Source organism: Bubalus bubalis, chromosome 10 (genome assembly GCF_019923935.1).
Source record: "Bubalus bubalis isolate 160015118507 breed Murrah chromosome 10, NDDB_SH_1, whole genome shotgun sequence".
Taxonomy (NCBI): Eukaryota; Metazoa; Chordata; class Mammalia; order Artiodactyla; family Bovidae; genus Bubalus; species Bubalus bubalis.
The window spans coordinates 12,618,762-12,645,361 of record NC_059166.1 but is presented as its reverse complement, the minus strand read 5'-3'; the positions used below and the strand labels follow the sequence as shown (position 1 = coordinate 12,645,361).

Sequence of the window (26,600 nt, the reverse complement as noted above, 5' to 3'; positions counted from 1 at the left end):
GAAAAAGACCTATGTGAATAGAAAATCTTTGAATTAACATTTAGTAAGCTAACATTGGAGAAGGCAATGGCACCCCACTCCAGTACTCTTGCCTGGAAAATCCCATGGACGGAGGAGCCCAGTAGGCTGCAGTCCATGGGGTCGCTGAGTCGGACACGACTGAGCGACTTCATTTTCACTTTTCACTTTCATGCATTGGAGAAGGAAATGGCAACCCACTCCAGTATTCTTGCCTGGAGAATCCCAGGGACAGAGGAACCTAATGGGCTGCTGTCTGTGGGGTCACACAGAGTTGGACACAACTGAAGCGACTTAGCAGTAGCAGTAGCAGCAAGCTAACATGGCAGAAAGTGAAGAGGAACTAAAAAGCCTCTTGATGAAAATGAAAGAGGAGAGTGAAAAGGTTGGCTTAAAGCTCAACATTCAGAAAATGAAGATCATGGCATCTGGTCCCATCACTTCATGGGAAATAGATGGGGAAACAGTGGAAACAGTGTCAGACTTTACTTTTCTGGGCTCCAAAATCACTGCAGGTGGTGACTGCAGCCATGAAATTAGAAGATGCTTACTCCTTGGAAGGAAAGTTATGACCAACCTAGATAGCCTATTCAGAAGCAGAGACATTACTTTGCCAACAAAGGTCCGTCTAGTCAAGGCTATGGTTTTTCCAGTGGTCATGTATGGATGTGAGAGTTGGACTGTGAAGAAAGCTGAGTGCCGAAGAATTGATGCTTTTGAACTGTGGTGTTGGAGAAGACTCTTGAGAGTCCCTTGGACTGCAAGGAGATCCAACCAGTCCATCCTAAAGGAGATCAGCCCTGGGTGTTCTTTGGAAGGAATGATGCTGAAGCTGAAACTCCAGTAGTTTGGCTACCTCATGTGAAGAGTTGACTCATTGGAAAAGACTCTGATGCTGGGAGGGATTGGGGGCAGGAGGAGAAAGTGACAGCAGAGGATGAGATGGTTGGATGGCATCACTGACTTGATGGACATGAGTCTAAGCAAGCTTTGGGAGCTGGTGATAGACAGGGAGGCCTGGCATGCTGCGATTCATGGGGTCGCAAAGAGTCGGACACGACTGAGCGACTGAACTGAACTGAAGCTAACATTTAGTTTTAGTCTGAATTACAAATCGTACATAAAGTAACTAGAAGTAAGAAGCTCTGGCAGGGTGTTTTCCAGAAGAATTATTATTTAATAAAAACCACTCAGTGTGTAAATAATATTTTATATATTGATTTAAAATATTTAGTTATTTATAAAGTGCCTGATAACTTTTAAGTAGTTGTTTTGGCGGGTTTTTTGTTTTTGTTTTTGTTTTTTGCTTAAATAACTTTCTGTTGAGTAGACTGTTACTTTGCAGTAAGGAAACTTTATTGTAGATTTTGATTTGGTGAATATGATTAATGAGGATTTCCTATATTTTTTTACTTTATAAATGTTGGATTTCATGCTGCAGTTGAATGGTCTTGTGTCTCAGTCTAAGTGGATGTGCCTTAAAAGCATAAATTATGGGATCACACATATAAAACAAAGCACAATTGAGGCTAGTTTTTTAAACAGAAATATGTTGATTATGCAATTGCCATTGAGCTATTAGGTACAAATTCCAGATAGTTTTTGTTTAACCTATAATTTTTATTTTATTCATTTTCAAGTTTATTCATAGTGTTGTTTTATAAAACTTAAACGTAAAGGGTTTTCTCAAAATTAATAAAAGCTCATTTCTGATTTTTAATCCATGTGCTCCCTTCTCTTCTGCTGAATTCATTTTGACTGATCCATTTAAACATTGTACATCTCTATATTTTGTTATATATACTTGCTAGCTTAATATTCTAGGAGAAGCAGAAAATAATGAAGTTGAAGGCAACTCCCTTGCATATATTTATTAATGTTCTTTATTTTCAGTTATTTGATTTTTCTATGGCAACCCACTCCAGTATTCTTGCCTGGAGGATCCCAGGGACTGGGAGCCTGGTGCAGTGCCGTGTATGGGGTCGCAGAGTCGGATACGACTGACGCAACTTAGCAGCACTAACCTAATTTAGCCAATAAAATGTTACTATAGGAGATCTTTACTTTTCCTTCCAGGAAGGAAGAGTGTATGGCCTACCACCGTATTTTGCATGTAACACACTTTGGATATATTGACCATATACCTACTTCAAGAACCTTTACTGACCATAGCTAGTGCTCATGTTTATGTTTGTTTATGTTATGTTTATCTCAGAATTCATGATTAAAATTCATTGCTTTGTTGATAATGAATTTTGAAGACCTTTGAAGCTTTGTTAAACCATACATTTAGCAGGAAAGTTCTAATCAAACATTTAAAACCTCTTTTTTTTTCTTTTAGTTCTATAAACATGTGGTACAGAGTGTTGAGAAATTCATTCAGAAAGTAAGTATATAGTTTTCCATGTATATGCTAAATGTTCTGTAACTGTAGACTAACACCCTGTGCTATTCTCTTTTCAGATACCCAACTTTAAATTGTTTTGATGACTGTTCAAAAGTGATTCCATTTGTTTTAGTTTCTTTTTTTTTTTTTTTTTTTAAATTTTATTTTATTTTTAAACTTTACATAATTGTATTAGTTTTGCCAAATATCAAAATGAATCCGCCACAGGTATACATGTGTTCCCCATCCTGAACCCTCCTCCCTCCTCCCTCCCCATTCCATCCCTCTGGGTCGTCCCAGTGCACCAGCCCCAAGCATCCAGTATCGTGTATTGAACCTGGACTGGCAACTCGTTTCATACATGATATTTTACATGTTTCAATGCCATTCTCCCAAATCTTCCCACCCTCTCCCTCTCCCACAGAGTCCATAAGACTGTTCTATACATCAGTGTCTCTTTTACTGTCTCGTACACAGGGTTATTGTTACCATCTTTCTGAATTCCATGTATATGTGTTAGTATACTGTATTGGTGTTTTTATTTCTGGCTTACTTCACTCTGTATAATAGGCGCCAGTTTCATCCACCTCATTAGAACTTATTCAAATGTATTCTTTTTAATGGCTGAGTAATACTCCATTGTGTATATATACCATAGCTTTCTTATCCATTCATCTGCTGATGGACATCTAGGTTGCTTCCATGTCCTGGCTATTATAAACAGTGCTGCGATGAACATTGGGGTACACGTGTTTTAGTTTCTAATTAAGAAATAAAATGAAACTGCCTTTCAAATAATTCTAAAAACGAAAGCTTTCAGGTAGATGTGTTTGTTAATTTGCATTGCCATAGTGAGCATCTGTTCCATTAAGAAAATATTTCAGTATGATTTTTTTTTAATGAAATTTTAGATTCATTGCTTTTTATATAGCCTTTAGAGAAATTCTCCTTATTCATTTCAAGCTTAATGCCTAGAGAGCAGTCTTCCTTGTAGATAAGATGTAGTAAATGTAGTAAAAATGCTAGCCGCTTTTCTTCTGCTGATTCATTTTGTTCATCCGTTAGGACAGTATGCATCTCTACATCTTATTATTAGACCTGAAGTTCCGTTTTCCAGAGTAAGCAGAGGGAGACGAAGTTGAAAACAGCTGTTTTTGCATACATTTAGTAATTTTTTTGGTAACCAAAGCCCAAGGTGGCTAGGTTATATTTCTTTGCCCCTTGTGATCAGTGCCTTATCTCTGCCGCTTTTTCTGGGCAGGAGTACCATAAGACTTAGGATTTGTAAAATGATACTGTAGGAAATCTGTCACTGAATTGAGGTTTAGTATTCTGCCCTTTGTTCACTTGCCTAGATGTGAACAGAACCAGTGTGACAATCAGAGGTGAATCAAAGGACATAAATTGCAGTGTGTTTCTTGAGTGAAAATAGCTGACTGGAGGAGGGTGCGTGGATCAGAGTAGTGTTACTGTGTCTCCAAACTATCTGGATAATCTTGAATAAATCAGTTAACTTTTATTTGATTCAGCTTTTTTCCCCTCTTAATATCTTGTTTTCTCAAAACTTAAAGTATTGGTAAAACATATTTTGAGATGAACAGCTAGTGAATTGAAGCTTAAGGTATGGGGTGAAATAACAGATATGCTGTATGTCTAAGGTAAATCTAACTGTAAGATAGAAATGTTGGTGGTTAGAAAGTTTCATTGTTACAAAACTTTAAAAAGATTCAAATGTCTAAACAGTGTGTCTTGAACTTTTTTTGTGCATAAGAAACTTGCACCGATTACCTAGGGATCTTGTTGAAATGCAGGTTCTGATTCCCTGAGGGTGGGTCATTTAGACTCTGGTAAAACCAAAGCAGATCAGGCTCTGGTTAGGTGTGTCCTGAGAGTTGTTGAGTCTCTCATTGGTATCCGACTCTTTGCGACCCTATGACTGCAGCACGCCAGGCTTCCCTGAGAGTAGACCTTGTTAAGCCCTGGATGCTCTGGCTCTCGTGGAAAGGTTCCTTTTCCTCTCCTTCTGTTGGAAGCATGCAGTATTCACTTTCAGAATTCGTTTGGTATCAGGTATAGCTGTGTCCCGAGACAGCCCTTCTTCCATGCTGCTGTCAGCATCATTAGTGCTGTGAAAGTACAGCCACAGTTAATTCAAAGTATAGAAAAATCCCTCATGATATTGGAGGCTTAGGAATTCTTGTGTTTTTGCTGATAGAACTTGAAGAAACAGTTGAAAAACATTTCAGATTTTTTTAGTCTTAATTCTTCTCTCAAGTTTCTAGTTGGTAACGTAACCAAGTTTACCAAATACTGTTCTTTTAAAGCTTTTCTACAACATTTAAATCATACATAACATTTTTTTTTTTTGCCATTTTATGTGACAGGCACATAAAAATACCTAGTGTTATCAGTGAAGGAAATTCCATACTGTAACATCATAATATGGTGTTTCTAAAGGTTATTGTGAAAGAAGTGTTCATCTTTATAGCTTAATACTAAAACCCCTGACACTTTTGAAGCTTTGGAATCTTCATAGTAGGGAAGAAAAGCCCATTCATTGTGTTGTGTACTCATGATTCTTATGTACTGTGAGTTTATAATCAAAAATTTTTGTTATAAATCAAAGAAAAAGGTGTATTTGTTTTTTTTTTTAAACTCACTACACTAATTGCGTTTATTACTTACCACTCAGTATTTAAAAACTCTTACCAGCAACTTAGCAATTTTATTTAGCCTTACTCTCAAGATAATCATTTCTATAAAATAATACATTAAATATGAGATTATTTTGTCTGTTTTTCCAGCATTGAGGAATAGATGACTTTTAACAAAGAAATGTCTTGGGTTTTCATTAAATTTAAACAATTTTTTTAGTGGATGTATTATTTGCCTGGCTAGGTAGATAATTATTTGCATGTATACCACCTTATGACAGAAAGTGAAGAGGAACTAAAAAGCCTCTTGATGAAAGTGAAAGAGGAGAGTGAAAAAGTTAGCTTAAAGCTCAACATTTCAGAAAACTAAGAACATGGCATCTGGTCCCATCACTTCATGGGAAATAGATGGGGAAACAGTGTCAGACTTTCTTTTTTGGGCTCCAAAATCACTGCAGATGGTGATAGCAGCCATGAAATTAAAAGACGCTTACTCCTTGGAGGGAAAGTTATGACCAAACTAGATAGCATATTCAAAAGCAGAGACATTACTTTGCCAACAAAGGTCCGTCTAGTCGAGGCTATGGTTTTTCCTGTGGACATGTTTTTCATGTATGGATGTGAGAGTTGGACTGTGAAGAAAGCTGAGTGCTGAAGAATTGATGCTTTTAAATGTGGTGTTGGAGAAGACTCTTGCGAGTCCCTTGGACTGCAAGGAGATCCAACCAGTCCATTCTAAAGGAGATCGGTCCTGGGTGTTCTTTGGAAGGACTGATGCTGAAGCTGAAGCTCCAGTACTTTGGCCACCTCATGGGAAGAGTTGACTCATTGGAAAAGACTCTGATGCTGGGAGGGATTGGGGGCAGGAGGAGAAGAGGACGACAGAGGATGAGATGGCTGGATGGCGTCACTGCCTCGATGGACATGAGTTTGGGTGAACTCCGGGAGTTGGTGATGGACAGGGACGCCTGGCGAGCTGCAATTCATGGGGTCGCAAAGAGTCGGACACGACTGAGTGACTGAACTGAACAGTAGTCAAAGGAAAATAAGTCAGATATATGAACTGAGGAACAAATATGCTAGATTTGGGGGGAACATCAGTGAAAACTATTTCAGACTTCTAAAACAATAACTTTGAACAGAGCAGACAGTTTTGAACCTTTGGTTGGTTAAACCTAAAACTTTAATGTCCACACATCAACATTACTGCCCTTTTATTAAATATTTCAAGTACTAAACAGCCAGAACCTTGCAATAGATACTTATAAATTGGTGGTATCGGTCTCATTTTCTTAATAATGACCTTAAGAAGAAGGGATTTGAAGGAACAAGTGATGGATCATCTAGTCTTTTTGCAGAATGAAGTCACTCATTGTCTTGACTGAAAATACTGTTTAGAAACATGTATCTGTGTGTTGGAGGTGGATTGAAGATCCTTTACTCACTGGTCCTTGGGTCTAAGAAATTTTTCAAGAATGCTGTTTTGATTTAGTGCTATATATGATTTCTATGAAATGATTCTGGGTGAAATGCTTACCTAATTACACTCAAAATTTGAACCTGCTTTTAGCAGCCATAACTTCATTTTAATTAGTATGTATTTGGGAGGCAGGTTTTCTCATGCTTCTGGACATGGAAAAAATTGAAGCAGTGAAGTTGATAGTGAAGGGTTCTTCGTTGTGCTTAGGGAAGGTCCCAGAAGAGTGTCATGTTCTTCAGACTATAAGAAGGATAAGAAACACTGATCAGTGAAGCAGCTAAAACATATTTTCATAGGACAGATTTTTAGAATCATAATGGTAGTGTCTTATCTTTCATATAGGTTTGCATTTGAGAAAAGTTTTAAAACTTCAGGCTCACTGTGTTCAGAATGTTGTAATTTGCCATTTGATTCCTTCCTTCATTCGTATAGAGATACTTTTCCTGTGTGTTTTTTGGATGAAGTCTAAGGCTTGTTGGCAGTAGTTTTTTACCAGAGCTTTTCTTTCTTGAATTCACTGCTTGAATTCAAAAATCATTAAACTATATATATAGATATATATTTAAATTTAACCACACCTTTTATTTTTTATTGTTCAAGCCAGTTACACAGGGCTATTTTGGAACTTAGGTGATTGGCAGTTGAACTGAATATGTAGAGTAGCCAAAGTAGAGTCTTTCAAATGCCATTCCAGAGACCAGATGGTGTGGAATGGTCAACCTCTGAGTGTTGATCACCTCAGTGTGAGCAGTGTGTTTGTGTTTTTATAGATTTATGGTGACATTTGTCTGTTGAGAATTTTAACCTTCTCATTTGCTTCCTTTCCCACTCTTCTTTTTTCATCAGTGTAAACCAGAATATAAGGTGCCTGGACTTTATGTTATTGACTCTATTGTACGACAATCTCGACATCAGTTTGGTCAAGAAAAGGATGTGTTTGCACCCAGATTTAGTAATAACATCATTAGCACTTTCCAGAATTTATACCGTTGCCCTGGAGATGACAAGGTATGCTGCCTAAGTTGGTGTAGTAATTACCTTTTTGGTCTTAATAAGACTTTACATTATCATAATTTATCATTTTATATTACCATTTGTTATCCTGAATTTGAATAGTTATTGCACTGTCCATGTTTCTTTTTGTTATTAGACTTTTCTTAAACAGAATGAAAGATATAGTTGATTTTGCTACTTTTTAATTTATTAAAGCCATTGGTGTTAAAGAAACTGGCTCTAATAAGCTTTTTTAATTATCCTAAAATCTTATTTACTTACATGCACAACCAATTCATAATTTTGGTCATTTGACATGAGCTGATGTTTACCTACTTAGTTGTCTGTGGAAAATGATTTTACCAAGTAATTAGTAGACCATAACTGCATATCAAAATTCCTTTGTTATGGAAGCGTTTTCTTAGTGCTGGAAACCGGGATAGTAGAAGGTTACATTTCTTGGATGCTGACTTGGAAATTTAGTGTCCTTATTCTGACAGACTTGATTGCAGTGTTGATTGTGTAGAAAAGTAAGAACAGGTGAAGACTTACTCTGAAGAAGAGCAACCAGACTTAAAAGCTTACCACAAATCTTTTACCTCCTCTCAAGTACAACAAGATTAGGTAGTTTTTATTTTTAATAACTGTTATACAGTCTGCAATCAGAACAAAGTCTTGTTAGAGTGGATCGATGTGGAGAAAACACGTTATTGTGTCAGGAGTTGTAAATTGTTCTTGGATATGCCTCTAGAGTCAGGTTTTTTCCTTGTGATTAACCTTGGTACGTTGATTCTTTGCAGGCAGAAAGAATGCTTCCAGTTTTAATGTGATCCATCATAATTGAGTCTTAAATACCTTAGAACGCCACCTAAAATAAGTCATTTGAGATTTTATATAAACATTTTTGAAGTAACTTAGATACTTTGATTTAGGAATTTCACTAGTTTGGACTTGGATTTATGTCAGTTACAATGAATAAGTCAGTCTTGAATTTGTAAACTTCATAATAATAATATTTGTCATTTATAATGAAGTTTAGTATTTAGGGATTTTTTGATAATCAGAGTCAGAAAGATTATACTGATACTGTAATCTCAGTGCCTGAACTCCATTAAGTGCCCAAGAAGTATTTTAATCCATCCTTCCTGTCCATGGCCTGAGGAGCCTCTATGATATGACTGTTCTAAAGTTTTGAAAGCAAAAAAATAAAAATAATCGTTTTCTTTTTTCCTCTAGAGTAAAATAGTGAGAGTATTAAACTTATGGCAGAAGAATAATGTATTTAAGAGTGAGATTATTCAGCCTCTTCTGGATATGGCAGCAGGGATTCCTCCTCCAGTTGTCACACCTGTTCTGGCCAGTACTACTGCTGCTATGAGCAATACTCCAGGTATGTTGCTTTGAGAGAGATTTTCTGAGTGTTCTACTCATGCATTTCAGGCAATTATTCATATATGAAATAATAATTTGACAGTGCAGGATAATTTGTTTCACTTTAGGTAAATGAAAGGAAGTCTTAATTTGAAGGAAAAATAAAATCAAATTATATTTGTGTTTCATTCTTTTCAAAAAAATTAAAAAGCTAAGCTTTTAAAGTTCCTAGAAACATACATAATCATCTTGGGAAGTTGGTATGTCAGTTAAATTTTTCCTGATTTAGACTGTAATCTTCTAAACTTGCATATATATCAACTTGATATTCATAGTGAGCTAAGTGTACTTAATATATAAAGAGAACCCTGAAAAGATTTATTTAGTGGATCCAAGAATGAGTAATAATCTCAAAATCATGGAGGTTTTTTTGAGGTATTTAAATGACATTTGAAATTTTTTTTTTTTAACCACAGTCAAGAATTACATTTGTTATCATTTTGATATATGTTTATTTTGGAGTATGTACATATACATTTTGGAACAATAATAATTTTATGTACACTTTTATAATGCTTTTTTCATCAGAGATTGAATATTTCCTTATGTCATTGAATTTTCTTCTTTAGGAAAGTATTTAATGATTTCCGAGGATTGTAGGCTCCTTTAAAATGGTAGCTTAGTTAATTGAAAATAAGTATGAAAAGCTCTTTTTGGTCATTTTTGTTGTTGCCATTTTGTTTTATTTAATGAACCTAATTCTGTAATGGTTTTTAAAGATGAAGACAGTAAAATTATATAAATTTGTACATATTTTATAAAAGTGACAGAACAAATCTAACTTTGCACATCTTATTTATTTACTTACATATTTATTGGGGATGGGTTTGATGTCTTTCTAAAAGGAACTCCTGTGACACCTGTTACTCCAGCCAATGTGGTCCAAGGTCTGCCTGATCCGTGGGTGTCCCAGATAACAAACACAGACACGCTGGCAGCAGTCGCTCAGATCTTACAGAGTCCCCAAGGCCAACAGGTGAGCGGCTTTTTTTGTTATGTCAACATGATTTAGAACTCATTGTTTTCCTAATGCATTGTTTCATTATGTACCACCCAAAGAGTGTTTTTTTTTTTTAAGTTTTTTTAAAATGACCACACTACATACAATACTTTGTAACTTGCTTTTTTAAATTTAATAATGTATCATGTACATTTTTATCATTGAAGATTATTTTACAATAATTCATTCTACACCAAAATAATTGATTTAGTTTAGCACATAGTTTTGCCAAGCATTATTAGGTGCTATTGTTAATCCAGTAATGAGACTGGGAAGCCTTCTGCCTTGGAGAAGATATCTTTCTGTTTAGGGGAGACAGACAATAAAGAAGTATAAAACATTATTTAGATAGAGATATATGACTTAAAGGGACTTCCCAGGTGGCACTAGCAGTAAGGAACCTGCCTGCCTACAATGCAGGAGATGTAATGAGATGTAGGTTTGATCCCCGGGTTGGGAAGACCCCCTGGAATAGGAAATGCAACCCACGCCAGTGTTCTTGCCTGGAGAATCACATGGACAGAGGAGCCTGGCAGGCTACAGTCCATAGGGTTGCGCAGAGTTGGACACTACTGAAGCGACTTAGCACAGATGACTTAAAACGGCAGATCTTTAGAGTGACTAGGTTTGGAGGAAGGGGTCAGAGTTAGGGTAGCCAAGAGAAAGCATCTTTGACAAAGTGACATTTGAAGAACCTGTTACGGCAGATATGAGATTGTCTTTCCTTAGCATCTGTAGTTTTTTGTTTGTTTGTTTTTAAGCTTATCCTTTAAACCCAGATTAATTGTGATCTATACAGTAAAACTCCCCGAGCTGTCCTTCCCACATGTTCACACATTTCAGCCTCCTGTCTTTGTTTAAATGCTAGCCCAGTAAGGCCTTCAGACAGCTATTTAAAACTGCAAATGCTGCCTTTCATCTGCTCTGCTCCCTTTCTTTGTCACCTGCCTTCTTTTCTTCCTAGCACCTAATATCTCATGTACCTTCCTCATTTGTTCCATTCACTGTCTCTTTCCACTGTAATGTATGCTGTACACGGGCAAGGGGTTTTTCTGTTTTGCTCACTCCTGTATTTTCAGTGTCTAGGTTATAGCAGGTATTCAGTATATTTTGTGAAACGAATGACTGATGTATAGAGGCATAACAATGTTGGGGTATAGAGAAGATATCTTAGAATTGAGTTTTCTAGAGGATAAGATAGTCTATGTATGTAAGTTACTAGTCACGACATTGAAGTGGTAAACCTAAGTGTGGGACCTGGGCTGAGAAGTGAAGGATTCATGTACTAAGCAGTGAGGAGTTGCCAGAGATTTTTATGTTGAAGTCACAGGATCTGAAGAGTACTTGAATGGATGGGAAAAAGGAGAAATCTAGAGATAAGGAGTATATTTGTTGGTAACAGTGATAATAGAAAGGCAGTAGTACACATGTGAAAAATAGTACAGTTGTGGACTCTTTAAAAAGACAGTCTTTAAACAAATGGAACCAGTTCATTTATTTAGCCTTAGATTGGATGCCATTTCTACATTTTTGGGACAGTTGTGAAATCAAATAGAATATTAGATTAAATTGTAGAATTTACTAACTTTCTGTGATTATGATATTTTGAAAAGAACCCATAAAAGCAAATCTAATTTTAAAAGGTATCTATTAAAAAGTGCTTTTGGCAGGAGAATCGGTATTCCAGAAGAATAGTACAAAGAGTCAAGGAGACACAGTAATCTGAGATGTGAAGTCAGAGTAGAGGAAGAAGTAGGACGCTGCAGCCTTCGAACCTGGGTGACAGAAAGGATACTGCTGTGGGGACGTGGAGAGGGGTGCAGGTGTCAGGAGGAGCGTTTAGAAGGTGTGAAGACGTTTCCTTCCTTCCTTCTTTCCTCCCTATAATGCGCCCTCTTTTAGTCACCCGTCCTGTCTGGCTTGGAGCTGCTTTGGTGCAGTAGCTCAGCTATCATATATTTTTGTACTTTGTTTCCTATCACAATTAGTACTTTGTAGTAAATGTTTATTGATAAGTGGAGACTGGTTTGTTTTCCAATGTTCCTTTTTGGGGATAGGCAAGGAATTGTTTCACTTACTGTCATCGTGCATATTTTTATCTTCTCTCACTGTAAATTGAACTTAATACAAATGTCTTGTTTAGCAGTAGCTTTGCTATTTTTATTTTTCTATTCCAAACTGATAATTTTCAGATTTAACTTCGGTTTACATCTTAAGTAGAAAAGTAATTACTTGTGGGATATATGTAGGGCTTACTTAACTGAAATATCTTTAGGGTTTTATTATTATTTCTATTTTTTAAGAGAAAAGGTGAATAGAGGGGGGACAGGGGTTGCTTTCAACTCTTACTGACACTATTTATCTTTAATTTCCTTAGTTTCAGACTGCTCCAAGGGAAAGATTCCTTATTTTCTTTCCTCCTTTCAGGAATGTGTTGTCAGATGGTAAATTTGAATGATAGCAAAAGCAGTTGTTGTAAGTGCTTGTCCTTTTACATAGATTGAGTTCATTGAAGAAGGGAATGAAAAGCCTAGTGAAAAAAAAATTAGTCTGCTTGTGATGAGTTTTTATTTTGTTGTTTGTTATGGTATGGTCATTTTATTTTGTTTAAAGTTCCTTGACTTTCCAGAAGTAAAGACAAACCTATTTAGAACTGTTACATAGGGCACACACACACAAATCTTATTTTAAAAATGAATTGTTTTGAGTCAGTATATATTTTTTCTTGGTCTCTAGACTGTAGAATGATAAATTTTATTGACTAAAAGTTTAGATGAGCACTCTTATGGGTAAAACCCAACACCTGTTTGTAACAATTTTATTTTCTCTCCCCACACCCCACTGCAGCTTCAGCAGTTAATACAGACTTTACAGATACAGCAGCAGAAGCCTCAGCCCTCCATCCTGCAAGCCCTGGATGCTGGTCTTGTCGTCCAGCTGCAGGCTCTTACAGCACAGCTTACAGCGGCAGCCGCAGCAGCCAACACCCTTAATCCCCTAGAACAGGGGGTGTCTTTTAACAAGGTAGAAATTAGGATAACAGATCTGTTCTATATGAAGAACTGAATTTTCTATACTATCATGTAGATTGCAATTATGTAAACTACATTTTACCATAAAACTGTTTTATATTCTAACATCCATTGTACTCTATAAGGGTTTTCCTGGTGGCTTAGACAGTAAAGAACCCACCTGCAGTGTGGGAGCCCTGGATTCGATCCCTGGGGGTTGAGAAGATCCCCTGGAGAAGGAAATGGCAACCTTCTCCAGTATTCTTACCTGGAGAATCCCCATGGGCAGAGCAGCCTGGCAGGGTACAGTCCATGGGGTTGTAAAGAGTTGGTCGGACATGACCGAGCGACTAAACACAGCACTGTATAAGGGGCTTCCCAGATGGCTGCCAATGTAGGTGACGTAAGATGTGCGGGTTCATTCCCTGAATTGGGAAGATCCCCTGGAGGAGGGCATGGCAACCACTCGAGTACTCTTGCCTGGAGAATTCTATGGATAGAGGAGCCTGGCGGGCTACAGTCCATAGGGTTGCAAAGAGTCAGACATGACTTAAGCGACTTAGCACACGTGCATGTACTGTTATTAAGTAAATGTTACTTAATAACTTAACAATTATTAAGTAAATATTACTATTTATTAAGAAATACATTTTACAAAAGATTCAAATTTCTGAAAGAAATTTAAGTAATTTTATAAATCCACTTGAAACATTTATTTTCTTTTGACTAAAGAAAACTAGTCAGTAAAATTGTATATTCACTATTGAGGCAAATGATTATTTTTGAGCTGATTTTTATGGAGGTTACAAATAAATTAATTATAGTGTCTAGCCTGTAATTCGAACCTGCTAAAAGTAAAATTGTAAAGTATGTGAAAGTTCAAAGGAAAGCTTCTTTACAAGTTGTTACTATAATATGATAAATTGAGATATAACTGGAAAGAATAGTGTTTTCAAAGTTGAAAATCTTGGCTGTTTAACTTGGGTGATATCCTCAGTATTCTTGCTGATTATAGGAATATTATCCCTTGGAAATGTTATCTATATTCTTTTTATTTCTGCTGTTATTTTCATAGAAATATAAATATTGATTTATTAGATTATATTACTTAGGCTTGTTTAGCCCACAGCTTTCAAAAAGCCTTTACACTGATCATTTAAAAGACAGTGGAGCATTCTGAGAGAACTGTACTAGTAGTAGATCTGTTGATTATAGTTCTGTAGATTATAGTTCTAGATTTTTTTTTTAAATAAAACTGTTTTACTCTTGACAAGCCACTCAATTATTTAAACCCTAATCTTCTCTTCTATAAAGTTAAAGTATTGGTAATTACCCTATGTGTCATGATTGTTCTGCTTCATAAGACAACGTCTGTCAGAATTCTTTGAAGAGAAGTAAAGGTCCATTCAAAATGTTTTTTATAGTATAAAAATAAACAATAAAATTATATGAAATAGCATGTAACAATAAAATTATATGAAAGAAATAGTTACGTTTTAAATGATAGAGATAAATTAATGGAATGTCAATGATCTTCAGAATAGCATTTGTAACTTGTATTTGTGTAAAGTACTTTTAAATTTATCTCTTTCTCTCCCTCTTTTTTTTTCCCCCCACTTAGAAGTTGATGGATAGGTTTGATTTTGGGGAAGATTCTGAGCATAGTGAAGAACCCAAAAAGGAAATTCCAGCTTCTCAACTGTAAGCGTTGTTATGTTTTTTTCATAAACCATAACTTTTTTCTGTTATCTTTATAAATATTGCCATCTGAGCTACTCAGTATACTTTGAGCATTGTTTCGGGCTCTCACATAGGAAGATGGGGGAGTTGCTGCTTGTTGCCTCCCTATATTGTTTTGACTCTAAGAACTTTGCAGATAGTTGGGATATATAAAAATTCTTTACTGGAAAATTGATAAGTGCTGATAAACTTGGTTGTAACATTTGCTGTTGATATATTAAGCTTTAGGTTATTTAGCTCAGTTGAAATAGTAGGAGAAAGAAGTTGCTTCTAGTGTCCATGGCTGCTTCTAGGAAGTATATAGTAAATTCTGGGAATGTATCAGACTGATTAGAAGTAAGGAACAGGGTTGTAGGGATTTTGTTTGTTAAAGAAATAGATTGTGAGTTTTTATTTAAATCAGTGATTCCCCTACTTCCTCACCCGAAACAATTGTGCAGAGCCTTGGGTTCTGTGAGGGTTCAGAAGAGGACCAGTGGGAAGGAGGATGAAAAGAGGTGATGAGTGGGGAAAGCCTCTGGATGTCTTATTTCAGCAGTTATTAGTTTTCTATATTGTGAAAATATATTAAAATATATATATAAATGCAGTTACATGCTGATGATAAAGAGTTTCTACTTGAAAAATTAAGAACTAATGTTTTAGACTACAAAGCATTTGAGATCATGTAGATCAGTGTCCTGAGCAATGTAAGAATCTCCTGTAACAGTCCTGATAGGTTTTTTAATCTGTTGTTTTAATGCCTCCTATGACATAGAGTTAAGTAGTTGTTAATATACGGTTTGATCTTTTGTTACTGAATCCTACGGGATTTGCTTTCTACACACTGATCCATTTTGCTTTCTGAAGCAAGGAAGCAAATTTGCTCCATAATCTATTGAGACATAGCCATTCAGTATTTGAAGATAGGTATCATTCTTCCCCTTAGGTTTATTTGCTCCAGATGAAGTACACTTTTTTCCAACTGTTTCAAGACTTCTCACCATCCTGATTGCCCCTTTTGGGGTGCCCTCTTTTTTGTTCATGTCTTACCTTGTGGCACCCAGAATTCCAGGTGTATTCCAGGTGTGAATTTCCCAGAGTATAGTTAAATTATTATTTCCTCTTATCTAAACACTCTTTCTGTTAACATGCCTAATAATGTGAAAGCAGATTAGTTTTTTTTTAAGTGTATGATCAGTTTTGATTGTAGATTGCATATATACTGATTGATGGAACATTTTTCCCATAGTGTCATGGTTTATAAGTGTTTCATTAAGATTTTCTTAAAATGCTCTAATGTAAAGAAGTACTAATTTATAGAACAGTAATAGCAGATTTTCATCAGAGTATGTCTAACATGTAATCCATCTGTTGAAACTATTGAAGAAGTATATTTCTGTTTCAGCATGTTAATGTTCCGAGTTACTCAGTTTTCTGTATTAATATTAAAAGTAAACGCTGTAATAGAGTATATTCCATTTGTTGGCATTTTGGGGTGTTTTTGAATATTATTTTACTTTCATATTATCTTTTTTGAGTTTTAAAATACATTAACACTTTTTTTTCATTGTAGTTCTCATGTTTCGGAATCTGTGAACAATTCCATCTTTCATCAGATAGCAGAACAATTGCAGCAGCAAAACCTTGAACATCTCAGACAGCAACTCCTGGAACAGCAGCAGCCTCAAAAGGTCGATAACCCCACCTTGTGGTCTTTCTTGTTACTGCTGTCTACTGTCTGTCACCTGGTGATTTTTCTTCAGCTGGTTGTTACTCGGAAGATGACTCTTTTCAGGACCTTTACAGTTTTTGTTTGTTCTGTTTTTTTTTTTTTTTTTTTTTTTTTTGTAATCTCAAAATGTGTTCTGGCAGCTTATATATCTGTTGAGAAATTATAGAAATTATTTTCAGTATACTGGAAGGAATTAGAGGACAGAAGACATGGTGGTGTTTCAGTATTACAGTGTGAAACTTTTCTTTCCTCTCAGTTCCCTGTTAAGCAAGATCATGGTGATTTTGCTGTTGTTGATGATGATGACAGAGTACGTTGCTCTCTTTAATTAGACTCTTGGTAGGTGGCAAGAGCTTTATTAGGCATGGTTACAGTTAATGCTTATCAGATAGTTTTTTTACAGTTCATTTTTATCTTTAATTTGATCCTTTTCTTTAAAAAGGTATACTTTCTTTGACCACATCTTTTATATGCTGAGATACAGGTATTTGGAGTCTCATTTACACTGTAGGAAGTTGAAGCTTAGTGAAATGAAGCATCCACTGTTAAAGTGCAGCGCTAGTATGAAATACCTTCCGTCCTGAGACTCACCATTATTTTATATATACCCAAGAAGTTTAAAATATTTCTAAGTATATGTAGGCTTCCCAGGTTGCGCAGTGGTAAAGAGTCCACCTGCCGATGCAGGAGACACGAGAAATGGAGGTTCAGTCTCTGAGTCAGGAAGATTCACTGCTCCAGAATTCTTGCCTGGAAGATTCCATGGACAGAGAAGCCTGGCAAGCTACAGTCCATGGGGTTGCAAAGAGTCCAACAGAACTGAGTGAATGGACACACACACACACACAAATTACATGTAACATTCCGTGTAGTTTTAAGAATCTTCTAAATTTCAGGCATGATGAAATGTAAAGTTGTACCTTAGAATGGATAACATATGTCAAATTATTGTGAAGCTAAGGTTAAATCCATTGCAAAGCCTGATTTTTCTCTATTTGAGAAATAGTTATGGATGTAAAACTCTTTACATTATGAGTTTCTGGGAATCTCATACTTCTTCTAATCAAATCTTTTTGGCGCTAATGAATGTAATACAATACCACAAATATTTTTAAAGTATGAGCATTGTTAGACTGATGATACATCCAGAGAAGAACAGAGAAGCATTTTGCCTCAAGTAAGCTCTTCTCTAGTAGAGTATGTATATCTGTTTGATTAAAAGGCAGGATACTGGTTTCGTAATAGAGGTATAAATGAAGGACTATGGGAATATGGAAGAGGGAAGATTAGTTTCGATAGCAAACTTTAGACACTGTTAGGGTCTGATGTTGTCCTTTCAATGCAAATGGTAATGGATTTTGTTGATATTTGTATGTTGGAACTTGTACCTGGAATCATGAGAATGAAATTCCATACCTTGTTTTGAAGAAATAATTCTGATAGAAGTAGGTGCATTATTTTATGTCAGGAAAATAAAATATATCTGCTTGAGAATTTAGGAACTTGAGGACAAAGAGTAAAAAACATTTGAATATTATTTAAAAGCACGAGTTGTGATTCAAGGAAAGGAAACAGATGGTCAGTGATATAAGAAACTTCAGAGCTGTTACAGAGCCAAGAGGTAGTAGTAATGGAAGTTTACTCACCTATAAATGTGACACTTTTGAATTTCCTTAGTTCTAACTTCATTTCAGAAGTTTTAGCAGAAACAATAAAATGAAGGTTTAACAGAAAAAGAAAAAATAGAATTCTGGTCATAGTTGATTGCCTTATATATCATCTCCACAATTTTAGAAGGTATAGTAATAGAATCTCTTTGAAGGGAGTAAATGTTCTTAAAAGCTTCCTTGTTCAAAAATGGCAGTGAAGAAAAAAAGCAACTTTTCTTAGGCGTAAGATGAATAGTGTTTAAAACCTATCACAAATTTAAAATTGAAGAGTAAACATCAACAGAGTAGCAGTTAAATTCAGTCAGTTGTGTAATTGGCTCTACCAAACCAGTTATGTATTTAAGATGGGGTGGAATATGCAGAAAAGCTAAGTGTTTCTAGTCACCGCTAAGCTCAGTGTGGCTACCTGAAAGTTTTCATAGTCTCAGAGTGAAAAGGGTATTAGGATTGCTAGTGCTGCTCTGTTTCTCGCAGCCCTGACCACACTGGGGTAAGGGCTTAAAGTCTTTTGTCTAATGATGGAAGGTTGGTGGAAGACGGGAGAACTTTCTGAAACTGGTTGAATCATGAGGAACTAACAATCATGTCATAAAAGGAATGATTTCTGTTGTCTTGAGTAGGTTAGAGTTGTGCTTTTGATAATTGTTTTATCGGATATCCAAAAGATGTCAGATAACTCAGAATGAAATGCTCATGATGAAAGTGATAAGACTAATAAAAGAACTTTAAACAAAGTGTTAGAAATAAAAAGATTAGAAAAGATTCAGCCAATTAATAATAAAGTGCTATCAGTGGGATATCAGCAATATGTAACTTACTTTGCTTCAGTAGTTTTTTACTGTTGTTATTTGGTCGTTGTCTTGTCCAACACTTTGCGACCCCATGGTCTGCAGCACACCAGGCTTCCCTGTCCTTCACTGTCTCCCGGAGTTTGCTCATATTCATGTCAGTTGAGTCAGTGATATTATCTAACCATCTTATCCTCTGTCGCCTGCTTCTCCTCTTGCGCTCAGTCTTTCCCAGCATCAGGGTCTTTTCCAGTGAGTTGACTCTTCGCATCAGGTGACCATAGTATTGGAGCTTCAGCTTCAGCATCAGTCCTTCCAGTGAATATCCAGGGTTGATTTCCTTTAGGATTGACTATCCAAGGAACTTTCAAGAATCTTCTCCAGCACCACAGTTTGAAAGCATCCATTCTTCGGCTCTCTGCTTTCTTTATGGTCCAACTGTCACATCCATACATGACTACTGGAAAAAGCATAGCTTTGACTAGACGGACCTTTGTCAGCCAAGTGATGTGTCTGTTCTTTAATATGCTGTCTAGGTTTGTTATAGTTTTTCCTCCATAGCTTAGACCTTAGATGTAGTTAAGGGTCCAGTCGACCTAATGCTAATTGCAAGATCATAAAATAAATTGTAGTTGAATTTTATTGTAATTTTTATATACAGTTTTATTTTTTGGCTGTCCTGGGGCTTCCTTGCTGCTTGGACTTTTCTCTGGTTGGGATGAGCTAGCTTCTCATTGCAGCGGCTTCCCTTGTTGCGGAGCAGAGGCTCTAGGACACGCGAGCTTCAGTAGTTGCAGCACATGGGCTCAGAAGTTGCAACTTCCCAGGCTCCAGAACACAGGCTAAATAGTTGTGGCGCACGTGGAGTCTTCCTAGATCAGGGATCCAACCTGTGTCTCCTGCATTGGCAGGTGGATTCTTACCACTGAGCCACCTGGGAAGCCCTGTAGTTGAATTTTTAAAGTAAATTTTCTCTTTGTTCTTCATAAGATTTCAAAGAAAAAATAGAGTCATGAACCGCCGCCTTTTCAAATAGGTAAAACTGCTCAAAAAGAACCTCAGAATCTAACATTGGTTGCAGTGGATTCTGCTGGTTATACCAAGCAGACTATTACACAGAAGATCAGAGATGAAAGACAGAGGTGGGGTGGATGGTAGATGGGATGCTCCAGGTGGGTGGCGAGCAAAGAAATACATGATGCAAGGGGTGTAGCAGTACTGAATTAGGGCCAAACAGTAAGGCTCGGGATAAAATGGAATATAGTCTTGCTGTGTTAAGAATTTTATTTTTATTGTACCACTTTGAAGGCTGGGACTGTGCTTAAAACACACTTTGATTTGTTCTCAAAAGTATACTAATTTACCAACTTTTTGGTCAATAGTGTGGAATAAAGCAGGCATTTAATTAACAAGTTTTTTAGCTTTAATTTATTTCTAAACCTTGAAAATGTTACTTGTCTTTGGGGAGCCTGTTCCTTCATAAATTAATACATTGGTTATTTTATTCTTTTTTGACTCAGTTTTTCTACTGCTTGCTTTTCTTTCAGTTTAAATGTCTTTAGAATAAGAGTAATTAAAATTTTTTATGAGATATAATTGACATAACATTGTGTGAGTTTAAGGTGTACAACATATTGATTTGATATGATTATATATTGAGATATGATTACCTCTATTGTTAGCTAACACCTCTGTCTTGTCAATTACTTCTTTTTTGTGATGAGAACAATTAAGATTTAGTCTCTTAGCAACTTTGAAATTTATAGTATTCTCTGTAATAACTGTACTGTATTCCTTTTACACACAGAAACAAATTCATAGCAAGAGTAGCTTTGTTCTTAGTAATAGATATGTAGGAAGGGAACAGTAGTTTGAGTTATCCTTTTCTGTTAATAATTATGATATTCAATAGTTCCCAACTTGTGTACTACCAGGGACTCTTTTTATTCATCTTTAGCACCTGTGAGATCATGTTTTAGGATGTTTAATTAGGGAGTTATTTTTTTTTTTTCATAATAATCAATTTCTCAGTTTTAGTTAACATCATCAGTCAGTTCAGTTCAGTCGCTCAGTTGTGTCCGACTCTTTGCGACCCCATGAATCGCAGCTCGCCAGGCCTTCCTATCCATCACCAACTCCTGGAGTTCACTCAAACTCATGTCCATCAAGGCAGTGATGCCATCCAGCCATCTCATCCTCTGTCGTCCCCTCCTCCTCCTGCCCCCAATTCCTCCCAGCATCAGAGTCTTTTCCAGTGAGTCAGCTCTTCTCATGAGGTGGCCAAAGTATTGGAGTTTCAGCTTTAGCATCATTCCTTCCAAAGAACACCCAGGACTGGTCTCCTTTAGAATGGACTGGTTGGATCTCCTTGCAGTCCAAGGGACTCTCAAGAGTCTTCTCCAACACTACAGTTCAAAAGCATTAATTCTTCGGTGCTCAGCCTTCTTCACAGCCCAACTCTCACATCCATACATAACCACTGGGGAAAACCATAGCCTTGACTAGACAGACCTTTGTTGGCAAAGTAATGTCTCTGCTTTTGAATATGCTATCTAGGTTGGTCATAACTTTCCTTCCAAGGAGTAAGCGTCTTTTAATTTCATGGCTGTAGTCACCATCTGCAGTGATCTTGGAGCCCCAAAAAATAAAGTCTGACACTGTTTCCACTGTTTCCCCATCTATTTCCCATGAAGTGATGGGACCAGATGCCATGATCTTCGTTTTCTGAATGTTGAGCTTTAAGCCAACCTTTTCACTCTTCCTCTTTCACTTTCATCAAGAGGCTCTTTAGCTCCTCTTCACTTTCTGCCATATATAATTTATTTTGTGATCATAGTATTATGCAATTGCTAAGCAAGTTCACACTGATTAGCATATGGAGAAGGCAATGGCACCCCACTCCAGTACTGTTGCCTGGAAAATCCCATGGACCGAGGAGCCTGGTAGGCTGCAGTCCATGGGGTCGCTAAGAGTCGGACACGACTGAGCGACTTCACTTTGACTTTTCCCTTTCATGCATTGGAGAAGGAAATGGCAACCCACTCCAGTGTTCTTGCCTGGAGAATCCCATGGACAGAGGAGCCTGGTTGGCTGCCGTCTGTGGGGTCGCACAGAGTCAGACACGACTGAAGCGACTTAGCAGCAGCAGCAGCAGCAGCAGCAGCATCATATAAGCAGAGTCCCTGTATCAAGTTGCTGTAATTGTAGTCCCAGGTTTGGGGGGGGATTTAAATTTGTTTTTTTTTCCTATAGTTAGGCTTCATTGCCTAACTTTTGTTTAGTCTTTCTGAAATGTTTTACATATCTGCTGCTGCTGCTGCTGCTAAGTCGCTTCAGTCACGTCCGACTCTGTGCGACCCCATAGACGGCAGCCCACCAGGCTCCCCCGTCCCTGGGATTCTCCAGGCAAGAACACTGGAGTGGGTTGCCATTTCCTTCTCCAATGCATGAAAGTGAAAAGTGAAAGAAAGTGAAGTCGCTCAGTTGTGCCTGACTCTTAGCGACCCCATGGACTGCAGCCCACCAGGCTCCTCCATCCATGGAATTTTCCAGGCAAGAGTACTGGAGTGGGGTGCCATTGCACCTCCTAATACTGTTTTGTAAATTCATAGAAGTGGAGGTTGAAAAAGACCCAAGTTCTAAACTGATTTTACTGGATCAGTGATTTTGATATACAGGTTTGAGCTTTGCTTTTGCTTTTGTGTATATAGTGGGTGACTTAGTTCTTTATATATCATTCATGATACAGTCCCTTTATTCATGATAGTTTATCTTTCCCACAATGAAAAATTTTGTTTGGAGACTTTCTTAATCTTACCAGTCTCTTCTAGTGTTACAGTATCCCCCTTTATGGAGTTATTCTGTGCTTTCAAGTAAACTTGGATTTATACAAAAGTGCCATTTTAGATTGATCATTAAAGACGTAACAGAATTCTTTTGGTATTGGGTTTCTTTTTAAAAATTTGATTGTGATGTTTGCATGTAAATTTTCATTTATAATATATTCATTATTTCCCAATGCTTGTGTGTTTGTGTACATTCTCAACAGGCAACTCCTCAGGATAGTCAAGAAGGAACATTTGGGTCAGAACATTCTGCATCACCATCACAAGGGAGCAGTCAGCAGCATTTCCTTGAACCTGAAGCAAATTTGGATGATTCCATAGATATTCAGCAACAGGTAAAAAGTAAATGTTTTCTTGGGTCATAAAGTTCTAAAATTGATTTCAGAAAAAAGTCTTAAAATATGGTAATACTTTTTATTTCATGTAAAATAATATAAATGTGAATGTTTTTTCCTCCATGTTAAGCTGTTCATTGTAACCATTTTACTATTAGGCATTAATGTTATTATGGTGAATATTTTGGAATGCAGAAATAATCAGTAAAAACTGAATCTCAACCAGGCATTTTGTTTGTGTTCCTTTGACTTTCAAGGATATGGATATAGATGAAGTGCAAGATGCGGTGGAAGAGGAGGTCTTTGAACAGGAAGCAAAGAAAGTGGCTGTTCGTTCAAGATCAAGAACACACTCCCGATCTCGTTCAAGGTTCTGTAGTACTATTTAAAAATAGCTGTGTGCAAACTTTTAAAATGTTGGCTTTTTCTTTTTTTGCATCCTTTGTTTCTTTGCATCAAGGTAAAAGAAAATGTTTCTCTCAATATGTTTTGAGAGAAAAGAAAATGTTACTCTCAGTATGTTTGAGAGTAACATATTGTCTCATGAGAAAGTAGCTCAGAACTTCAAAAACGGAAAATATGGTCTGTTTTGTTTTTAGTTGGACATGTCTGTGGCTTTTTATTTGAATTATTTACATGAGTCACAGCAATATCGTGAGTCTTGGATTTGGGGTTATATATGGTTGCAGTTAATAATATGATGATGATAGTCAGCTTAGGACATAATTGTCCCTGAATAATAGTTAAATCACATGATAGAGGAATAGTATTAGAAATTCCATTGTTTTTTAACATTCTGTTTCATCTCATAATACCAAAAATGATTATGAAAATCAAACTATAAAAATTGTTTTTATTAACAGTAAGCATATCGGACTCTCAAAAAACATATCCTAGAAATGGTTTTCTCTGTGGGCTTAGCCATGTTAAGGCCCATTAATGTACATGGCTCAATCAAATTTGAGTTAAGGTACATTATTCTTAACCTGGTAAATTTTCTTGTTTTTGTTTTGAACTGTCTTAAATATATGTTGTCTTTGCTATAAACTAAAACTTAAAGTCATTAATCTGTAACATTTTTATGCTGTGTTTTCCGCACATGAATGCCCCAGGAAGTCTGAACAGTAAATGCTGGAAGAGGGACAGTATCTTTGATGGTTTTTTCAGTCATTTCTTGTGTGTTTTAAGAACTTCCTTGTATTTACTTGAAAGTTTCAGGAATTTATTTTCAAGAATTCCCTTGCAAGTGAGAGCTTGTCAGTTCATCTTTCTCTAAACTGACTTCTCTCCAGGGAATTACAGCACGAGTCCTGAAAACATCTTTGTCTTAGCAAATTCTTTGTCTTTGCAACACAGGAGTATTTTGAATAGAGTTCAGTGGCATATGATTAATAGGAAAAAGGAAACAGTATTTCAGTATCACATTATAAAGTCAAGTACCATGAGATTTTAGAAGATGAAAACCTATAAACAGAATTATTTAGTGGTCTACTGTTGAAAACACTGTTTCCTAATTTTAAGAATGCAACATCTTTGTCACCTAAAGAATCTGTTTTCTTTCATCCCTGTTCTTGACCTCTTGTTTGTAAATTAGACACTAAGAGAAAGTGAGGTCCTAACTAGATTCTCTCTCCTCTTCCTTGTATCACCCAGACTCAGTAAGAATCATCGCAGACACACATGTGTGTCTAATGTGGACCTAAGCAGTATAGAGATTTAAGTGCATGTTTGATGCTTTAAGATTGTCGTTAGTAAAATAAGGGTTTTTTGTTGTTGTTGTTAGATCACCAAGAAAACGAAGGTCTAGGTCACGATCTGGTTCTCGAAAGCGTAAGCACAGAAAGCGATCACGCTCCCGCTCTAGAGAAAGAAAAAGGAAATCATCACGTTCATACTCAAGTGAAAGGAGAGCTAGAGAAAGGGAGAAAGAACGACAGAAGAAGGGATTACCTCCAATTAGATCTAAAACATTAAGTGGTAAGTGATGTACTTTATGAGCTTTGGTTTCAGTAACATTGAGAAAATAGTTACCTGCTGTTAATACACAATCTCTCAACCTGATTTTTCAGACTGAGAAGTTGAAAACTGGTTTGGTTTTTGTAATGTGATAGAGGAGGAAGATAAGTAATAGGTTTCTACTCAAATACTAAAGTCATTGAGAGTTGATTTTTTTTTTTGATACTGGTTTAAAAATATGACTTGACTAATGATTTACAAAGTAGAATAGCCCTTGTATCTATAATGTTTCACTGACACCATGATTTCCATGTGTGGTGTCCTAACCAGTTTTGAACACCAGGTCTATAGGAGTAATTATTATGGGAAGCATGCCGTTTTAAAGCTAATTATAAACTTGATCAGTACTCAGAGAGAGAGTTCTGTCGTAAAATCTTTCCCTCCTTTATAGTTAAATCTATAATGTATGATTAGACCAAATTTGGTAGTAGTGGGGGTTTGTTTTGGGAGAAACCTCCAGGAGAATTGACTTGACAGGCATGTGAAGTATAGGAAAGTAAGTCGTACTCAGTGCAGGATTCTGCCTAAACGATATTTAGGGGGGTTTGACTTTTAGGGTGAACGAACAGGTTGCAGATGGGTGAAGTACATAAAGTGGAGCAAATTGTCATTCTTTGCCAAGAGCTGAACACTGATCAGGTTATCTAATTTCTGAAGATCTCCAAATTCTTTCTGCCATGGAGATAGATGGGTAACTGGTACAGCTTACATTGCTAAAGCATCCTGGAAACCCAGGCATGTAATTAAAGGTGACAGCATCTTCTTAGTACATTCCAGCAATCTGAACCAGCCTTGGCTGTCTTTCTAGAATCTTACCTGATTATGAGAACCAGTAGTAAATGATTAATAATGTTGGTGCTCCTAACCCTGATTCAAACATGAGCGGAGGAATGCAGATAACTTGTAGAAGCTAGCCAGCAAAGGTAGGAAACAGATTTGCTCTGAGGGCCTCCAGAAGGAGGGCAACTTGTTGACTGATTTTAGACCACCAGAGGTGTAGAAGACTACCTTTTTGTGTTTTAAGGTACTAATTTTGTGGTGTTTTGTTACAGTAGCAAAAGAAAACTAATACATTGCCCTTTGAAACTTTGGTTGAATTGACAGGTGAACTGCATGAGACCCAGAACAAACAGCAGGGAGAGAACAATCTTCAGGGATCTATTAACTGAATGATTCCCAAAGCTCTCTTAGGTCTGGAAGACATTCACGTTCTGACCAGCCAGAGTAGAGAGGCCTGATTGAAATCCACATTTGGTAGATACCTTGCAATGGTCATATTTTAATGTAGGGCTGAATTAGCTTTAGAGTAAAGCAGTAACCCAAAAGCTGGAGACTTTTTTTAAATAACATTGACACAAATCCAAATATAATAAAACTCTACAAATATATCAGCTGTTAAGTATTTTTAAAATAAATGTTTTCAGGGAAAGGAGATGTTTCTGAAGGCATGAACAGTGCAGCCAAAAATAGGCCAGATGTGTCTCCTGTGTAGGATTTATTTATTAAAGGGAGATGGCTT

General features: G+C 36.6%; 1 protein-coding gene across 9 annotated transcripts in view; it reads left to right on the top strand.

The window, feature by feature from the left end:
* SCAF8 (SR-related CTD associated factor 8) overlaps window positions 1-26,600 on the top strand; it is a 312,229-nt gene that overhangs the window by 44,038 nt on the left and 241,591 nt on the right. For all 9 annotated transcript variants that reach the window (XM_044924059.2, XM_025294995.3, XM_025294994.3 and 6 more), the window contains 10 exons: window positions 2,360-2,404; window positions 7,385-7,546; window positions 8,768-8,921; window positions 9,808-9,938; window positions 12,810-12,986; window positions 14,595-14,674; window positions 16,269-16,386; window positions 22,934-23,065; window positions 23,323-23,435; window positions 24,849-25,042. In XM_044924059.2, coding sequence (XP_044779994.1) covers window positions 2,360-2,404; window positions 7,385-7,546; window positions 8,768-8,921; window positions 9,808-9,938; window positions 12,810-12,986; window positions 14,595-14,674; window positions 16,269-16,386; window positions 22,934-23,065; window positions 23,323-23,435; window positions 24,849-25,042 — 1,306 coding nt within the window. The remainder of the gene's footprint in view (window positions 1-2,359; window positions 2,405-7,384; window positions 7,547-8,767; window positions 8,922-9,807; window positions 9,939-12,809; window positions 12,987-14,594; window positions 14,675-16,268; window positions 16,387-22,933; window positions 23,066-23,322; window positions 23,436-24,848; window positions 25,043-26,600) is intronic.